The sequence below is a fragment of the Anomaloglossus baeobatrachus genome, chromosome 5 (genome assembly GCF_048569485.1).
Source record: "Anomaloglossus baeobatrachus isolate aAnoBae1 chromosome 5, aAnoBae1.hap1, whole genome shotgun sequence".
NCBI classification, from domain to species: domain Eukaryota; kingdom Metazoa; phylum Chordata; class Amphibia; order Anura; family Aromobatidae; genus Anomaloglossus; species Anomaloglossus baeobatrachus.
The window spans coordinates 66,748,203-66,763,437 of NC_134357.1; the positions used below are offsets into that span (position 1 = coordinate 66,748,203).

Here is a 15,235-nt window from a genome sequence, read left to right on the forward strand (position 1 = left end):
CAACTGCACTGGTTATTTTGGAAACTAGATGTTGTCTATAGATTCCAAAGCAATTAAAAGGATTCTGTCAGCAGGATTTTACATCCCAAACTATCTATATGTGCATGTAGCACTTTCATAGACAAATTCAGCAATACCTTTACATGACCAGACTGTTCCTCCTTTAATGAGAAATCAGCAATTGAATTGATAAACAAATGAAATTGAAGAATTATTTGTAGTACTGAATCCTCTACCACTCCAGCTCTATTCTCCGCCGAGTGATGGCTCCTTTGCTTGGTGTCACACAGCATAAATGTTGTGCTAAATCTGTATAGTCACTAGAGATAGGCAAACCTGAACTGTAAAGTTTGGGGTCCATATCGGACACCTAATGTCTGTGCATAGACCCCAAATACAGACTTCTCCAAGATGTCCGTGTTATTGAGGAAGCAGTGAATATTCATGAGTTTTAATGAGCGGACCTGGAAACAGTGTGACAGCCAGGCAGAAGCTCGGAAAGTATAATTTTCCTGCCTTAATCCCCATTTTGCTTCCTTTTACAGCCCCCTAGCCCTTACTACCACCATTTTATAGGACTTACATTTGGGTCCTTTAGACTTATACAGGGTTTGGCGTCTGTCGTCTGAGGAGTTTTTTCTTTTAAGCCCATCTGGACACGGTGAACCTGAACATCTGCAGGTTCGCCCATCTCTAATAGTCACCCTATCTGGTGTCCTCCCTTTGCCTCCAAATAACACCAGTGTTCCAGTACTCGCCAAAATAGCTACAGCAGCCAAGAATGGAGAATAGTGGAAAGCCTAACTAGAGTTGGGCGAATAGTAACTATTCGTGTTCAGAGTACTATTGCAGTATTTGTCAGGGCAGGAAAATTCTCCAGCTCCCCATTGACTTGCATTAGGTTCGTTATTCGTGATGAATACCAGAATAGTACTTTGGGATTCCTTATGAATAATCTGAACCCAAATAGTTGCTATTTGCCCATCTCTAAGCTTGACCCTTGCCTCCTCTGCCTTTTCTGTGCTATGGAGGCAAGATTTAGCCTCACCTGCTCCTTAAAGGGAACCTGTCACCACTTTTTTGGCCTATAAGCTGTGGCCACCACCACCGGGCTCTTATATACAGCATTCTAACATGCTGTATATAAGAGCCCGGCCAAGGAGTATAACATAAAAAACACTTTATAATACTTACCTAACAGTCGCGCGGTGGGCCTAATGGGCGTCTCCGTTCTCCGGTGCTGGCGCCTCCTCTTTCGGCCATCTTCATCCTCTTTCTGAAGCCTGTGTGCATGACGTGGCTACGTCATACAAACTCGCCGGTCCTGCGCAGGCGCACTACAATACTTTGATCTGCGCCTGCTCAGGACCTGAATGCCGGCGAGTGTGTATGATGTCGGATCTGTCATGCACTGCGGCTAGAGAAAGAGATCAAAGATGGCCAAAAGATGTGGCGCTGGGAATCGGACAACAGAGACGCCCATTAGGCCCACCGCGCGACCGTTAGGTAAGCATTATAAAGTGTTTTTTATGTTATACTCCCGGCCCGGGCTCTTATATACAGCATGTTAGAATGCTATATATAGGATCTCGGTGGTGGTGGCCGCAGCTTATAGGCCAAAAAAGTGGTGACAGGTTCCCTTTAAGCCACTGCATGGGCCATCATGGAGGTAGGAGGACTGAAACACGGTACCAGGGGAGGAGGCAAACTGAGGTTCAATGACAAATATATAGTCACTTTTCTGTGCCAAGCTGGAGAGTTGGATTTAGGATATTAGAGGATGGTAAGTTGGACTGTAGCAACCAATGCCAGGCAGCTGCTATAAAGGCAAATAAGAAAATGTTGATGAATAAAATGGGGAATAGATTTACTTATTAAAAACATAAATGTTCTGCCACGGTGCTGTATATATTTAAACTGCTATTAACAAATTGATATATTTTGTATTGTTTTTTAAAGATCACGAAGGAGATCAGGGAGCGGATGATCAGCAGTACGGCTTATTCTGAAGTCCACCAGTACCGCGTGTCTCAGCGAGACTACAGACTGTTCAGAACCCTCTTCATTCTTATGATCTCTTTTTTTATCATGTGGACGCCCGTTTTTATAATTGTCCTTTTGCTTCTTCTTCATAACCTGACAAAGACGTTCGTCTTATCGGAGACGGTTTTCTTCTGGATTCTGGTGTTTACATTTTGCAACTCAATAGTAAATCCGATCCTGTACAACATCAATTTACTCAAACAGAAATGGTGGAGGGTCATATTTTGCGGAAACTCTGAGGAAAATGCAGACACAGATACCACCAATAAACGGAACGGCAATCAAAATGGTACACTGGATAGCAAATAAATCTACTCCGGAAAATGAGAATATTGCATCCGATTCTTGCTCTTCCATTATATTTTTTTGTGCTTTAAGTCTAGATGGATACGTTGGCAAAATAAGACCCTCCTCCCCCAAATGTTACATTGCTGACATATTACCCCTCAGGAATACAGTACCTTATATATATATTGAACATAGACTAGTCGTCGTTGTATATATACACTGTATATAGTTGGGCTAAACTTCAGTTTTTGTTGCCTCTGCTGAGATAATTTCCGGTAGCATATTCTTCTGTAGGACAAAAAACATCTTCTCTTTGGCTGTTCCAAAAAGCTTCACTTTCCATAACTTAGGGTACGCTCACATGAGCGTGAAAATCGGACGAGAGTGTCGCGGGCGGAGGAGGGGACGCTCCGCTCTTCCACTGCTCGGGTCCGGCTGCCGCGGCTGCTGCGGCCTGCTGCTGCTCGGTGGCTCGAGCGATGGGCCGGATCCCGGGGACTCGAGCGGCGCTCCTCGCCCGTGAGTGAAAGGGGTTTGGTTTTTGGGATAGTTTATTGTCCGTGACGCCACCCACGGTTGTGGTGATTGTATGGACACCACCGCTGCTCTGTATGGGGATCCCGGGAGCGGTGACAGGGAGCAGCAAAGTTGTTAGTTCTCCCCTCCATGGGTAGGGGGGTGGTTGTCCCGGGGCCCAGTGATGAGGTGGGGGATGCTGGATGGCAGGGCCGGTGCAGGGCTTGGTGGGGTGCAGGGACGCGGGGGCAGCGTTGTGCCTCACGGCACTGTGGTACTTACTCAGCCTGAGACGGTGACACAGTTCTCGGTAAAACACACGGTTGGAAAGACGGTTCCCACGGACGGCTGCAGTTGCTTTTCCCCAGTAGTTGACGGTGACGGTCCCTTTTCCTGCACCTGAGATGATGATGGTAGCGATGGGTTCCCACCGGTAACCCGCTCCTCGACTTGGTTATGGGCCGGAGGAGCCCTACATTGCCCGCAGGCGCTGGCCCTGAGAAACTGGTGCCCTGGCGGTGGCGGTGTCTCTCTCTAACGGTCGGACTGTTGCCTTCAATCGGGACTTGGTTGTTGGGAGACCCAGAGGTCCCCTTCACTGATGGATTTGGCAAATTCACGGCGACTCCTAGCCTTGCCGGGATCCGAAAGGCCCCTGCCAATGGTGCTGACTGCTCTTCGTATACCGCTCCGGTACCGCCGGGCCACCACCCGTCCACGGTCCTTCCGGCAACCTCCAAGCAGCCTCTCCTGTAGACGGTCACCGCTGTCTGCTGACCTTGCTGTCTCAGTCCGGGGCACACACCCGGACCAACTTCAGGCTTTCTCAACTGTTAATTCCACTCCTCTCTCTAGCTCTTCTACCACTTCCTTCTCCTTCACTCCCCTAACTGTTCTGCCTAGTTCTCCCGCCTCCAGGGCTGTGAACTCCTCGGTGGGCGGAGCCAACCGCCTAGCCCACCCCCTGGTGTGGACATCAGCCCCTGGAGGAAGGCAACAAGGATTTTTGTGTAGCTTTGGTGTACCTATCTGGGGTGTAGGGTGTGGTGGTGTCATGACCTGTGACCCCCTGGCTTGCCCAGGGCATCACAAGAGCAATGCGAGAAATTCTCGCATTACATTCGGACCAATGTTATTCTATGAGTGCGAGCTGTTGGTCAGCTTATCTCGCATCCAGATTCTGGTTGCGAGAAAAGCGGCAGCATGCTGCGTATTCATACGTAAAACGTCTCTGACTCGCCAATACAAGTCTATGGGTGCGAGAAAAAAACGGACAGAACACAGACGGCACACGGACCATCCTAGTGACATCCGTTTTTATGAATACAATTCTATCATGTAGCATAGAACACTGTAAATGTTCATGTTATTGACTGTAAATGACTAATAGCTGCTGAGAAAAAAACGGATTGCACACGGACAGCATACTGACAGCACACTTAGAGCACCCTGATGACAAGTGAGAAAAATTCGTCCGACTCTCACAAACGAGAATGGGAACGTTTTTTAATACGTTCGTGTGAGTCCAGCCTTAATGTTTCACTTTTCTCCTGTTTGATCTGCTGATTCCTGTTGGTCTAGTAATTTTCTGCCATCTTACACCATTCACACCGGGGACTTGCAAGCAGAAGATTTTTAAATCAATAGTTACATCAGACTGTGTTCACACAGAACCACTTCAAAAACACATGGAAAACTCTTCCAACTCATTTCTATAGGAAAACAATGTTGCTTTTCTTATGATTTTTTTTTAGCTTTTTTTTCCCTGAAGAGGTGCCTGATGGAGAAAACAAAAAACAGATCCTGAAAGAAACTTCTCCAAATTAGACACTGTCAAATCAAAAGCTGCAATGAACACTTCAGACATTAAAACTCTTCCAAAACCATTAGGCCTTGTTCGCACGTACCTGCTGAATATTCTGCAGCGATTTGACAGCTCATGTGCACTTCAAATCGCTGCAGAAACACTGCATAATGGATGCAGTTTTTCTGTAGAAAAAAGCCGATTTCATGCGCTGTGGCTGCTGCCCCCACCATAGACAGAGCGGGAGCTGCATCCAAAGCGCACAAATTAATTGACATGCTGCTTTTATAAACACACAGATTTGGGTCAAAATTTTAGCATCCAAATCGCTGCGTTCAAAAAAGCAACGTGTGCACGGATTATGCACAATGTACATAGATTGAGCTGGGGACGTAGGATGCATGCATTTACACTGCAGTGGAATATGCAGCGTAAATGCATGCAATTACGCAATGTGCGCATGAGCCCTTACAGAAAAGAAAGACTCGCTCAAAAACTAAACAAAATGGAGCGTTTCCTGAAGCGGTTTCCTCCCTAAAATCTTGGGGGTTTTGAATGCCTTGTTCATTTAAATTAAGTTCTGGAGACAGATTCTTAGGGGGATCTATGTCTCTCCCATAGATCTTAGCAGCATATTTACATACAAGTAAAACCTGGATTTTTCTGGAATAAGACATTGAATCACAGCTATTAAGGCATCATTTTATTCAGCTTCCTATGACTTGCTATCACGGGTGTATCATGCTTCACAGACAGTCTTGTAGGTTCCGGCTGTAGAAGCTCCCAGCTGCTCTCTGACTTTCCTTTTTTCTCTGCTTGGGATTTATCCCTTTCTCTTTAAGGCCCTGTAGATTTCCTCACCTTTTCAGCTGTTAGGCCATGAGCGCACGCGTTCGTTTTGCATACGTTTACGCAGCGCTTTGCACTGCAGCATAAACGCATGCGTTCTGCGTCCCCAGCAAAGTCTATGTAACTTGTGCAAATTCCATACACACGTTGCGTTTTAGAACGCAGCGATTTGCTTGCTGAAATTTGTGGCCGAATCGCGATGTTCAAAAAAGCAACATGTCACTTCTTTTGTGCGTTTTGGATGCTTTTCCCACTCTGTCTATGGCAGAACAAGCATTCAGAACGCATGAATTCTGCATCCATTCTGCCCTCAAAATACATGCAGTGACAAAATGCTGCAGAATATTTGTGACGGCAGAACACAACGTGCGCACATGGCCTTAATCTTCAGTACTCCCTTTGTATTTTTAAATACCCTCATTCCCCCTTACTCTGTGCTGATTATAGGTGTAATACCCTTAACAAGTCTTCAGGTCAAGCAGTCGGCTTGAATTTATCTGAAGAAACTTTGTTGTTGTTACAGTTCCTCTCCCTGAGTCATCTGGAGATAAGTTATTATTTACTTCACCCTGTGTATATTCCCTATGTGTTCTTTAGAGATTAGTGGGGTTGACTAAAGCTGGTGTCACACACAGCGACAACGACAACGACGTCGCTGCTACGTCACCATTTTCTGTGACGTTGCAGCGACGTCCCGTCGCTGTCGCTGTGTGTGACATCCAGCAACGACCTGGCCCCTGCTGTGAGGTCGCCGGTCGTTGCTGAATGTCCAGCTTCATTTTTTGGTCGTCACTCTCCCGCTGTGACACACACATCGCTGTGTGTGACAGCGAGAGAGCGACGAAATGAAGCGAGCAGGGAGCAGGAGCCGGCACTGGCAGCTGCGGTAAGCTGTAACCAGCGTAAACATCGGGTAACCAAGGGAAGACCTTTCCCTGGTTACCCGATATTTACCTTAGTTACCAGCCTCCGCTCTTGCTGCCAGTGCCGGCTCCTGCTGTCTGCACATGTGGCTGCAGTACACATCAGGTAATTAACCCGATGTATACTGTAGCAAGGAGAGCAAGGAGCCAGCGCTAAGCAGTGCGCGCGGCTCCCTGCTCTCTGCACTGTGACATGTAGCTGCAGCACACATCGGGTTAATTAACCCGATGTGTACTGTACCTAGGAGAGCAAGGAGCCAGCGCTAAGCGCGGCTCCCTGCTCTCTGCACTGTGACATGTAGCTGCAGCACACATCGGGTTAATTAACCCGATGTGTACTGTACCTAGGAGAGCAAGGAGCCAGCGCTAAGCGCAGCTCCTTGCTCTCTGCACATGTAGCGACGTTATGATCGCTGCTGCGTCGCTGTGTTTGACAGCTAAGCAGCGATCATAACACCGACTTACAAGGTCGCTGTTACGTCACCGAAAATGGTGACGTAACAGCAACGTCGTTGTCGCTGTCGCTTAGTGTGAACCCAGCTTAAGCGCTCATCCCATCCGCTCCATACCTAGGGCCTACTTCAGGGTCAGCCAGGGTTAGGTATCCGGCTCAGTGCATATGTTTGGAACCTATCTAGGGTGGTGAGGGAAGCCAGGGGCCAGCGGAAGGTTTGGTCAGGGGTCACCATCTCCTACTTCCCTAGACACAGGGTTTCTCTTTCCTACTGTTTGTTCGGAACTTCCGTGTGCCTAGCGTGACACCTGCATGCCCATATAAACGGCTTAGGAGGGCTGATCCTACTGACATATTCCCTTTAAATGACTTGTCCAATTATGAAATAATAAATTGCACTGTTAGATCAAGCAAGGAATTTTTAAGTAGGATAATAAAAAAAAAATGTCCTCATGTCCAGCTAAGGAGGCATATAGTTGGATCATCAGTGCCAGTGAACACATATGCCCAGTATCTCAGTGTCACCCCCTGATTCCTCTAGAGCATGGGTTGTACAAGCAGCTAAAAAAGAATCCGGTTACTAGTGGCTGTTTTCTCAATAGCACAGGACATATTAGGTGGCCAATCAAAATATCAGGGGTGAAACAAAAACAATAGCGCCTTTAGTTTTTTTTATTAATTATTTCATAACAATATAATATTTTATTGTGGGACCAACCCTCTAAATTCCATTGTAGGAGAGAAGGATCTGACATTTTATTTGGAGAAGTCATTGTAACTCTGCTAACTACAAATGCCATGATGTCTTACCCAGGCATAGTCAAGATAGTTAGGGCCAGATTACAGCTACTAGGCGTTATATCAAAGATATGTGTATTATATGGGGAGAAGGGAGTTGGCAAGCTAGGCCAAAGGACATTTAACTCTAAATGCCGCTTTACACAAAACGACATCGCTAATGCGATGTCGTTGGGGGTCACGGAATTCGTGACACACATCCGTTCTCGTTAGCGACGTCGTTGCGTGTGACATGTACGAGCGACCGCTAACAATCAAAAATACTCAACTTACCGTTGATCGTTGCCAAGCTGTCCAGTTCCCAAATATCGTTGCTGTTACAGGACGCAGGTTGTTCGTCGTTCCTGCGGCAGCACACATCGCATCGTGTGACACCGCAGGAACGAGGAACCACATTGTACCTGCGGCCTGTCACGCCCCCTTAGAAAGGAGGCGGTTCGCCGGTCACAGCGACGTCGCTAGGCAGGTGAGTATTGTGACGGGTCCGAGCGATGTTGTTCGCCACGGGCAGCGATTTGCCCGTGAAGCACAACCGACGGGGGCGGGTACGCACGCTAGCGATATCGGTAACGATCTTGCAGTGTGTAAAGCGACCTTAAGTTAATGGGGTTGTCCAGGATTGGCACAAAAGTCTGTAATCACTCTTTGTGACTGCAAACTTGGGAATCCTAACAGTGTGCCCAGTGTGTGATATCAGGGTTCTTCGGTGCCAGTGGAGAGAAGGAGTAGTTATGTGACGGCTAGTATGTGATATCCATACTTCTGGCCACATTCTGACTAGACCTGCACAGCCTGGCTCCATTCACCTCATTGAGGGAGGCCGTAAAGGTCTAGTTGGAATGTGGTCCCATGGCTGCCCAGTCTCGCTGCCAGTATTGAAGAATCCTGAAATCAAGTGTGCCGCCCCCGTGTCAGCAGCCTGCCGCTGCTCGGATCCGGATCCGCGGTGGCTCGAGGGGTCTCCGGACCCAGGGGTCGGGGTTGCGCGGCCACTCGGAATTAAAGGGGGTTTATTTACAGGGGATGGTATGGACAGTTCGTGATATGGGCAGTTCGATGGTATGGGCAGCCAGGTGTTTAACTCCTCTACGGGTAGGGGGAATGCCCCGGGACTCGGTATTGGTGACAGGGAGGTGCTGTGGGGACGGTAAGGGATCTCTTATGTACTCACTCAGTCCAATAACGCTGACCCCGACAACTGTGGTAAACCAAAGTTCTTGATACCACTGCAGCAGGGAGGGGGCACGCCTGGATCTCGTGCCCGTTGATGTTGCCTGTTAGTCTGTGACCTTTTCCTTGTCCACATCCTACCAGTTCCAGACCAACGTCTGCCACCTAGTATACGAGGAGCCCAGCTCCTGACCTCTCCTCTTGAGAGTCACTGCTCAACTGACCTCCCCTTAACCAACCCCTCAAGTGGGCGACCCTATTCCCTTCAGGTCAGCCACTGGTGTGTCTGGTGGGTGTGGTGCAGAGTGTTCCTAGGATTTTGATTAGCTTGTTCTTGGCAACACCAAATTCAGGGACCCGTAACCAAGGAGAAGATGGTTATTGTACAGGAGGGCAGATTGCACAATACCCTGTGACGACCTGATAGGCCAGGGCGTCACACAAGCACTGGGTGCACTGGGATGATTCACAAGTCTGCAGTCACATAGAGTTAATGACTTCAAACTTTCGTCACAAATCTAGACGGCCCCTTTAAAGGGGCAGTAAAGTTGTTTAGAACTTGTTAGATGCTGTGAATGGTCAGGTCTGCCCTGTATCATCAAGAAACTCCCATAAGTGGGATTATTGTGTCAGAACTGGGATATGTCGCGAGCGGAGGGGACGCGCTCGCCACGCTCAGGTCCGGGGCTGCTGCTGCTGCTGCTCGGTGGCTCGAGCGGTGGGCCGGACCCGGGGACTCGAGCAGCGCTCCTCACCCGTGAGTGAAAAGGGGTGGTTTGTTTAGGGAGATTGTACGTGACGCCACCCACGGGACGTGGTGATAAGGGCATCACCGCTGCTGATAACGAGGATCCCGGGAGAAATGGTAGGGTGCAGCTAAGATGTTGTCCCCTCCGTGGGTAGGGGGGTTGGTGATCCCGGGGCCCGGTTGGTGTAACGGGGAGGTTGGATGGCTGGGATGCAGTGTTGCAGGGGCAGCGCGGCGCGGTGCCGGACGGCACTGGTGTACTCACTCAGACAATCACTGACAGAGTCGCTGGTAAACCAAAACGGCCGGATAGACGGGTCCCGCAGCCGGCTACAGTGTTGTTGTTGTGCTCTCCCCGGACGGCTGATGGTGGCTGTCTTTCCCTGCACCTGTTCCCTGCACCTGTTAGAAAGTTCTTGACTCCTGTGGTTGCCCACCGGTAGTCCGCTCCCCGGTCCAGTACCGGCGGGCCGGCGCCCGACCCCGGTCCTTATGGCTTCGAAGAGTTCCACCAACTCCTGCAGACGGCCACCACCGTCTGCCAACCTTGCTGTCAGTGCCTGGGCTACTAACCAGACACCTGCAGTGTTTGCTCCTCAAACTCCAAAACTAAACTGACACTTTTCCCGCCTCCAGGCCTGTAAACTCCTCGGTGGGTGGGGCCAACCGCCTGGCTCCGCCCCACCTGGTGTGGACATCAGACCCTGGAGGGAGACAACAAGGATTTTTGGTTGACTGGTCTAACTGTCTAGGGTGGGGGTGTGTGTTGTTATGTCTGTGACTACCTGGCTAGTCCAGGGCGTCACATTCCCCCTTGGTAAAATGCAGACTGTCCGCGGGCTGCCCGTCCATCACCGGTTTTATTTTTCAAACTGTAAAAAGATAAATAACATATTAAAACATCCAACATACACATTTTTCAAGTATTCCCTTACGGGAGGTATTGTGCTTTAACGTTGCAAACATTTTTATTAAATGGACGGGTTCGTGGTCATCCGCTCTCCCACCCAAATAACCTCAACCTTGATGCTGCCCCTAAAAAACGGGCAGCACCCCTCTTCCCCAGTCCTAGTCCAGGTTACCCGAGCGGGAACGGGTACGGTATCTCGCACCCGGCTGTCACTTCAGGGGACCCCACGTCCAGGACCCCTGACCAAGACCGGTGGCCGGGCCCCAGCCTGCTCCGTTGCGGGCCCTTCCTCCAATCTGCCTTTCCGGAGGCGGCACGGACGGAAAACCAACCCACGAATTATTTACAAACCCACAAGTTCGTAGGAGGCCTGCAAGTTCTCGGCCATGTTCATGAGCAGTTTCTCATGTGGGTGGTGAAACACATAGAATCCCTCCAGGGACAACTTGCCGGCAACGGCCGGAGTAATCACTGACGACAATCAGGTGAAAACTCTGTTGATTGGTATTCATTCAAAGTGCTGAGGGTCCTAACGGGGACAACTTGGTTGCAACGGAGGACCGCTGCCTTTACTGGAAGTCACCGTCGCCACTTACTTCCTCCGGATCCGCCTTGGGGCTGTACGGCGGAGGAGGTGACCGGGGCTGCTCGAGGTCATCATGGCTCACCCTTCTCTGGACATCCAGGACGAACCAGCCTCTCTCTCCCAGGTGGCAGGTGTAGGTGACCAACTCACCCGCACAGAGGTCACGCTCCGGATGACCTAGGGGCAGCTGGCTGTGCACATCTCGCCTGGAGAAGAACGCTTCGACCCCCACGCTTGGCTCATGAATAAACCCCCATCCACGCCGGGGGTAGAACTGCCGGACTTGACCTTCAAAGATCGGGCCCCGAGCTTCGGGAGAGGCTCTCTGGAGAGAGTCCTTTGCCTCTACAGTGCGGGCCAGGATAGCAGCCTTCTCTTTCTCCCGGGCCTCTGTCTCTCGGCCCATCAGGTTTGGCTGCCGCTCCCAACATAGCGGCTCCTCTAACGCGGGGGTTGGGCCCAGCAGGTACCCCCCGATGCGGGCCACGACCGGCACCTTCTGGGTAGGGGGGCACCGCTGTGTCGCGGCCTGCTTTGCTGCCTTGCAGCGGCAACCCTCCGCAGCCTCAGCCGAGGCCTGGAGCTTGGGAGCGGTCAGCGTCACTTTCCGGGCTTGAGGCGGGCTATCTTCCACCTCTGTACTGGCCGGGCGGACTGCCGGGGCCTCTTCGGGTGCGGCCGCTTCCGGGATGGATGGCTCCCTTTGGGGAGCGGGCACCCTCCAGGGGAGCAGGGTCGATGCTGGCCGGGCAAGCTGTCGTCCGCGGGCAGCGCCTGCAGGTGGAACTTCGCAGGCGGGAGTGATGTCATCTGTTGCCGGGTTCGGGAGCAGCGGGCCGACCGGCGGGGTGGCACCGACCAATACGGGCAGCGGGGAACGCAGAAGGCTGAGCGACGGCAGACCGAGCCCCTCGGCCGCAGCGACCAGTCCTTCTGGGACACAGGGGCATGGGTCACTCACCCGCTCCTCCGACTCTGCTTTCGCCTCACGGGCCTGCACGGTCATCACCACTTCCATCCTTCCAGCCTCCCATTCTTGCACCAGGACATGGAGCCGGGTCTGCAGCCTGCGGCTTAACTGTGCCACCCGAGCCTCCACCCACGCCGCTGTTCTTGGCGTGGGCCTGCTGTACGGAACGGACATCCTGCTTGCTCGGCCTCCAGGAATGGGATATGTTGCAGAGTCCTGGCATTCCCGCTTTTTATGCCCTCGGCTACATTAGGCAGACTTTCACCCGCCCCCCCTTGGTTCTTTTTAGCACTTCTGCTTGTTGGGGGCGGGGCTTCGCTTTCACGCCTTCCCTGCTCGGGGAAGACGCTTGAGCGGGAAATCTTCGCGCCAAAGATGGCGGCGCTTCAAATTTTTCGGCCGGACACCGCCGTCGGGGACTGCAAGGCGCACTTCTACCGGTAGGTAGATCGGTTCTATCCTGTTCGTGACGCCAAGTTGTTGCGGGCGGAGGGGGATGCGCTCACCACGCTCGGGTCCGGGGCTGCTGCTGCTCGGTGGCTCGAGCGGTGGGCCGGACCCGGGGACTCGAGCAGCGCTCCTCACCCGTGAGTGAAAAGGGGTGGTTTGTTTAGGGAGATTGTTCGTGATGCCACCCATGGGACGTGGTGATAAGGGCACCACCGCTGCTGATAACGGGGATCCCGGGAGAGATGGTAGGGTGCAGGGGGGTTGGTGATCCCGGGGCCCGGTTGGTGTAACGGGGAGGTTGGATGGCTGGGATGCAGGGTTGCAGGGGCAGCGCGGCGCGGTGCCGGACGGCACTGGTGTACTCACTCAGACAATCACTGACAGAGTCGCTGGTAAACCAAAACGGCCGGATGGACGGGTTCCACAGCCGGCTGCAGTGTTGTTGTTGTGCTCTCCCCGGACGGCTGATGGTGGCTGTCTTTCCCTGCACCTGTTAGAAAGTTCTTGACTCCTGTGGTTGACCACCGGTAGTCCGCTCCCCGGTCCGGTACCGGTGGGCCGTTGCCCGACCCCGGTTCTTACGGCTTTGCAGAGTTCCACCAACTCCTGCAGACAGCCACCACCGTCTGCCAACCTTGCTGTCAGTGCCTGGGCTCGTACCCAGACACCTGCAGTGTTTGCTCCTCAAACTCCAAAACTAAACTGACACTTTTCCCGCCTCCAGGCCTGTGAACTCCTCGGTGGGTGGGGCCAACCGCCTGGCTCCGCCCCACCTGGTGTGGACATCAGACCCTGGAAGGAGGCAACAAGGATTTTTGGTTGACTGGTCTAACTGTCTAGGGTGGGGGTGTGTGTGTTGTTATGTCTGTGACTACCTGGCTAGTCCATGGCGTCACAGATACACATGGGCTTTTACTACATTTAGTTTATTTCTAATAATGTTTTACTGTTGTGACCATGCGGCCACTTGTACAGGACCACTGAATACTTCCATTCTATGCCAAAAGCTGCTGGCCCACCAGTGCTCCTTGATATCACTTAAAGGCGTATCGTGAAGCCCCAATGAAAAATGTGTAACAGAACCCCCATGTGCTACTTGCTGATTAATGCTGGTATTTTCTTTTGTTCTATACGGACCTTCGAGACCCCTTGGGCACCAGAGCCTAGCTATGAAGGCTTCATCGGCATCCCCTTTAATAGGTCCCATATTCCCTGTATCTATCTTACCCCGCTTATTTAATACAAAAAAAAATTCCCAATTCCATTATGATCTAGTTTACTGGGATTCTGCAATACGGATGAGCGTGCTCACGGTGTCTGACGTTATGTACTAGATGTTGCACTATATTGTTACAGTAACAATTAAATCTATATAGGTTTACATTCTTCTTGACCAATGTAAGAAACGTGTACAAAATTTAACATTTCAGTAAAAAAGTCAAAAATGTTTATATACTGGAAAGTTATTTCTGAGCTCATTTCTGTGTCCCAATATTTTCGTGGATTTAGTTTACATATTCCAGAATATTCATGTTTCCTTTAGACACACTGTAATATTACCAGCGCTGCTGCAGATGCCTGGTAGGAGTGAGGCATCAATACCAGGCAGAAGTGAGCCATCAATGTGAGGCAGGAATGAAGCATCTGTGGCGCCCCTGATGCTTCCGTCGCCACAGGAATATTGCACCCCATCCAGCGGTGTGATGTCCCATCCTGGGTAAGGAAAGGGGTGAACGCCGGTCCACAGGCAAATTTGTACTACACCATTGTTAGGTACACACAGGGACCAGGGACAGTGGCAGCAACCCTCCCATGCTGCATGCTGGGAGGGGCCGTAAGACCCATCCCTGCTCCCATAGGGTGGTAGCTTAGCAACTGGGGGGTAGGAGGAGCCACCCGAGAGCAGAGTAGAAAGGAAGGTCAAGTGTAGTCAGTGAGAGTTTGGAGTTGAAGGGAGTGAGAAGTTTGGGGGAGGCAGAGGAGACAGAGAGAGAATTGAGTAGAGAGAAGAGAGAGAAGGAAGGAGTGTGAGGAAGTCTGCAGAAGGTAGAGGAGAAGGAGAGACAGTAGGAAAGAGCTCTAGTCAGTCAGGAGCAAGAAGAAGAAAGCGATGCTTCCTGGTGAAGACCCTGGGACCCAGTAGGTCCAGGTGACACCAAGTAGAACAGAAGGGATTCCAGGGCCACAGACAGCTTTCAGGCTAGTGGCCTGTTCCACAGAGATATCAGGTGGAGAGATCAGGCCGCATACAGGGGACGGTCCCTAGAAGCTGGAGGATGCAAAATCAGATCCAAAGGCAAAAACCGAGGCCCAGGGCAGCTGCACGCGCCCAGGGCTACAGCCCACAGCAGAACCTCTGGAAAGGGAGTAGAATACCAACTAGAAGAGCCCCCGGCCGGGAGGCTGTAGTGGAGGCCAAGCCAGGTCCATCCATAAAAGGCGAGGCTTAGAAGACGACCGAGAAAAGAGACACGTTAGAGGGGTGCACCGGCTTTTGCCCCCAGATCTACCCAGGATCGGCGGAGGTCCCTGACAGTGGGTCTCAGCAGTCCAGAGGCACCAGTGTGCACCAACCAGGAACTGTGAATAAACACCTTGAAATTGCACCCTCTGGAGTTGCCTCAGTTATTTCGCCTGCATAGACTTCCATCACTGTATAGACACTTAAAAGCATCAACTGTGCCCCAGGGTACCGCTCCACCTGTGGGGAGCAGGACCATCCAAGC

The 15,235-nt window shown here is 51.3% G+C and overlaps 1 protein-coding gene across 1 annotated transcript in view; it reads left to right on the plus strand.

Moving 5' to 3' along the window:
• FFAR4 (free fatty acid receptor 4) overlaps positions 1–2,378 on the plus strand; it is a 35,639-nt gene extending 33,261 nt beyond the window's left edge. The window contains exon 3 of the mRNA XM_075352297.1: positions 1,960–2,378. Coding sequence (XP_075208412.1) covers positions 1,960–2,352 — 393 coding nt within the window. The 3' untranslated portion in view covers positions 2,353–2,378. The remainder of the gene's footprint in view (positions 1–1,959) is intronic.
• The last annotated feature ends 12,857 nt before the right edge of the window (positions 2,379–15,235 follow it).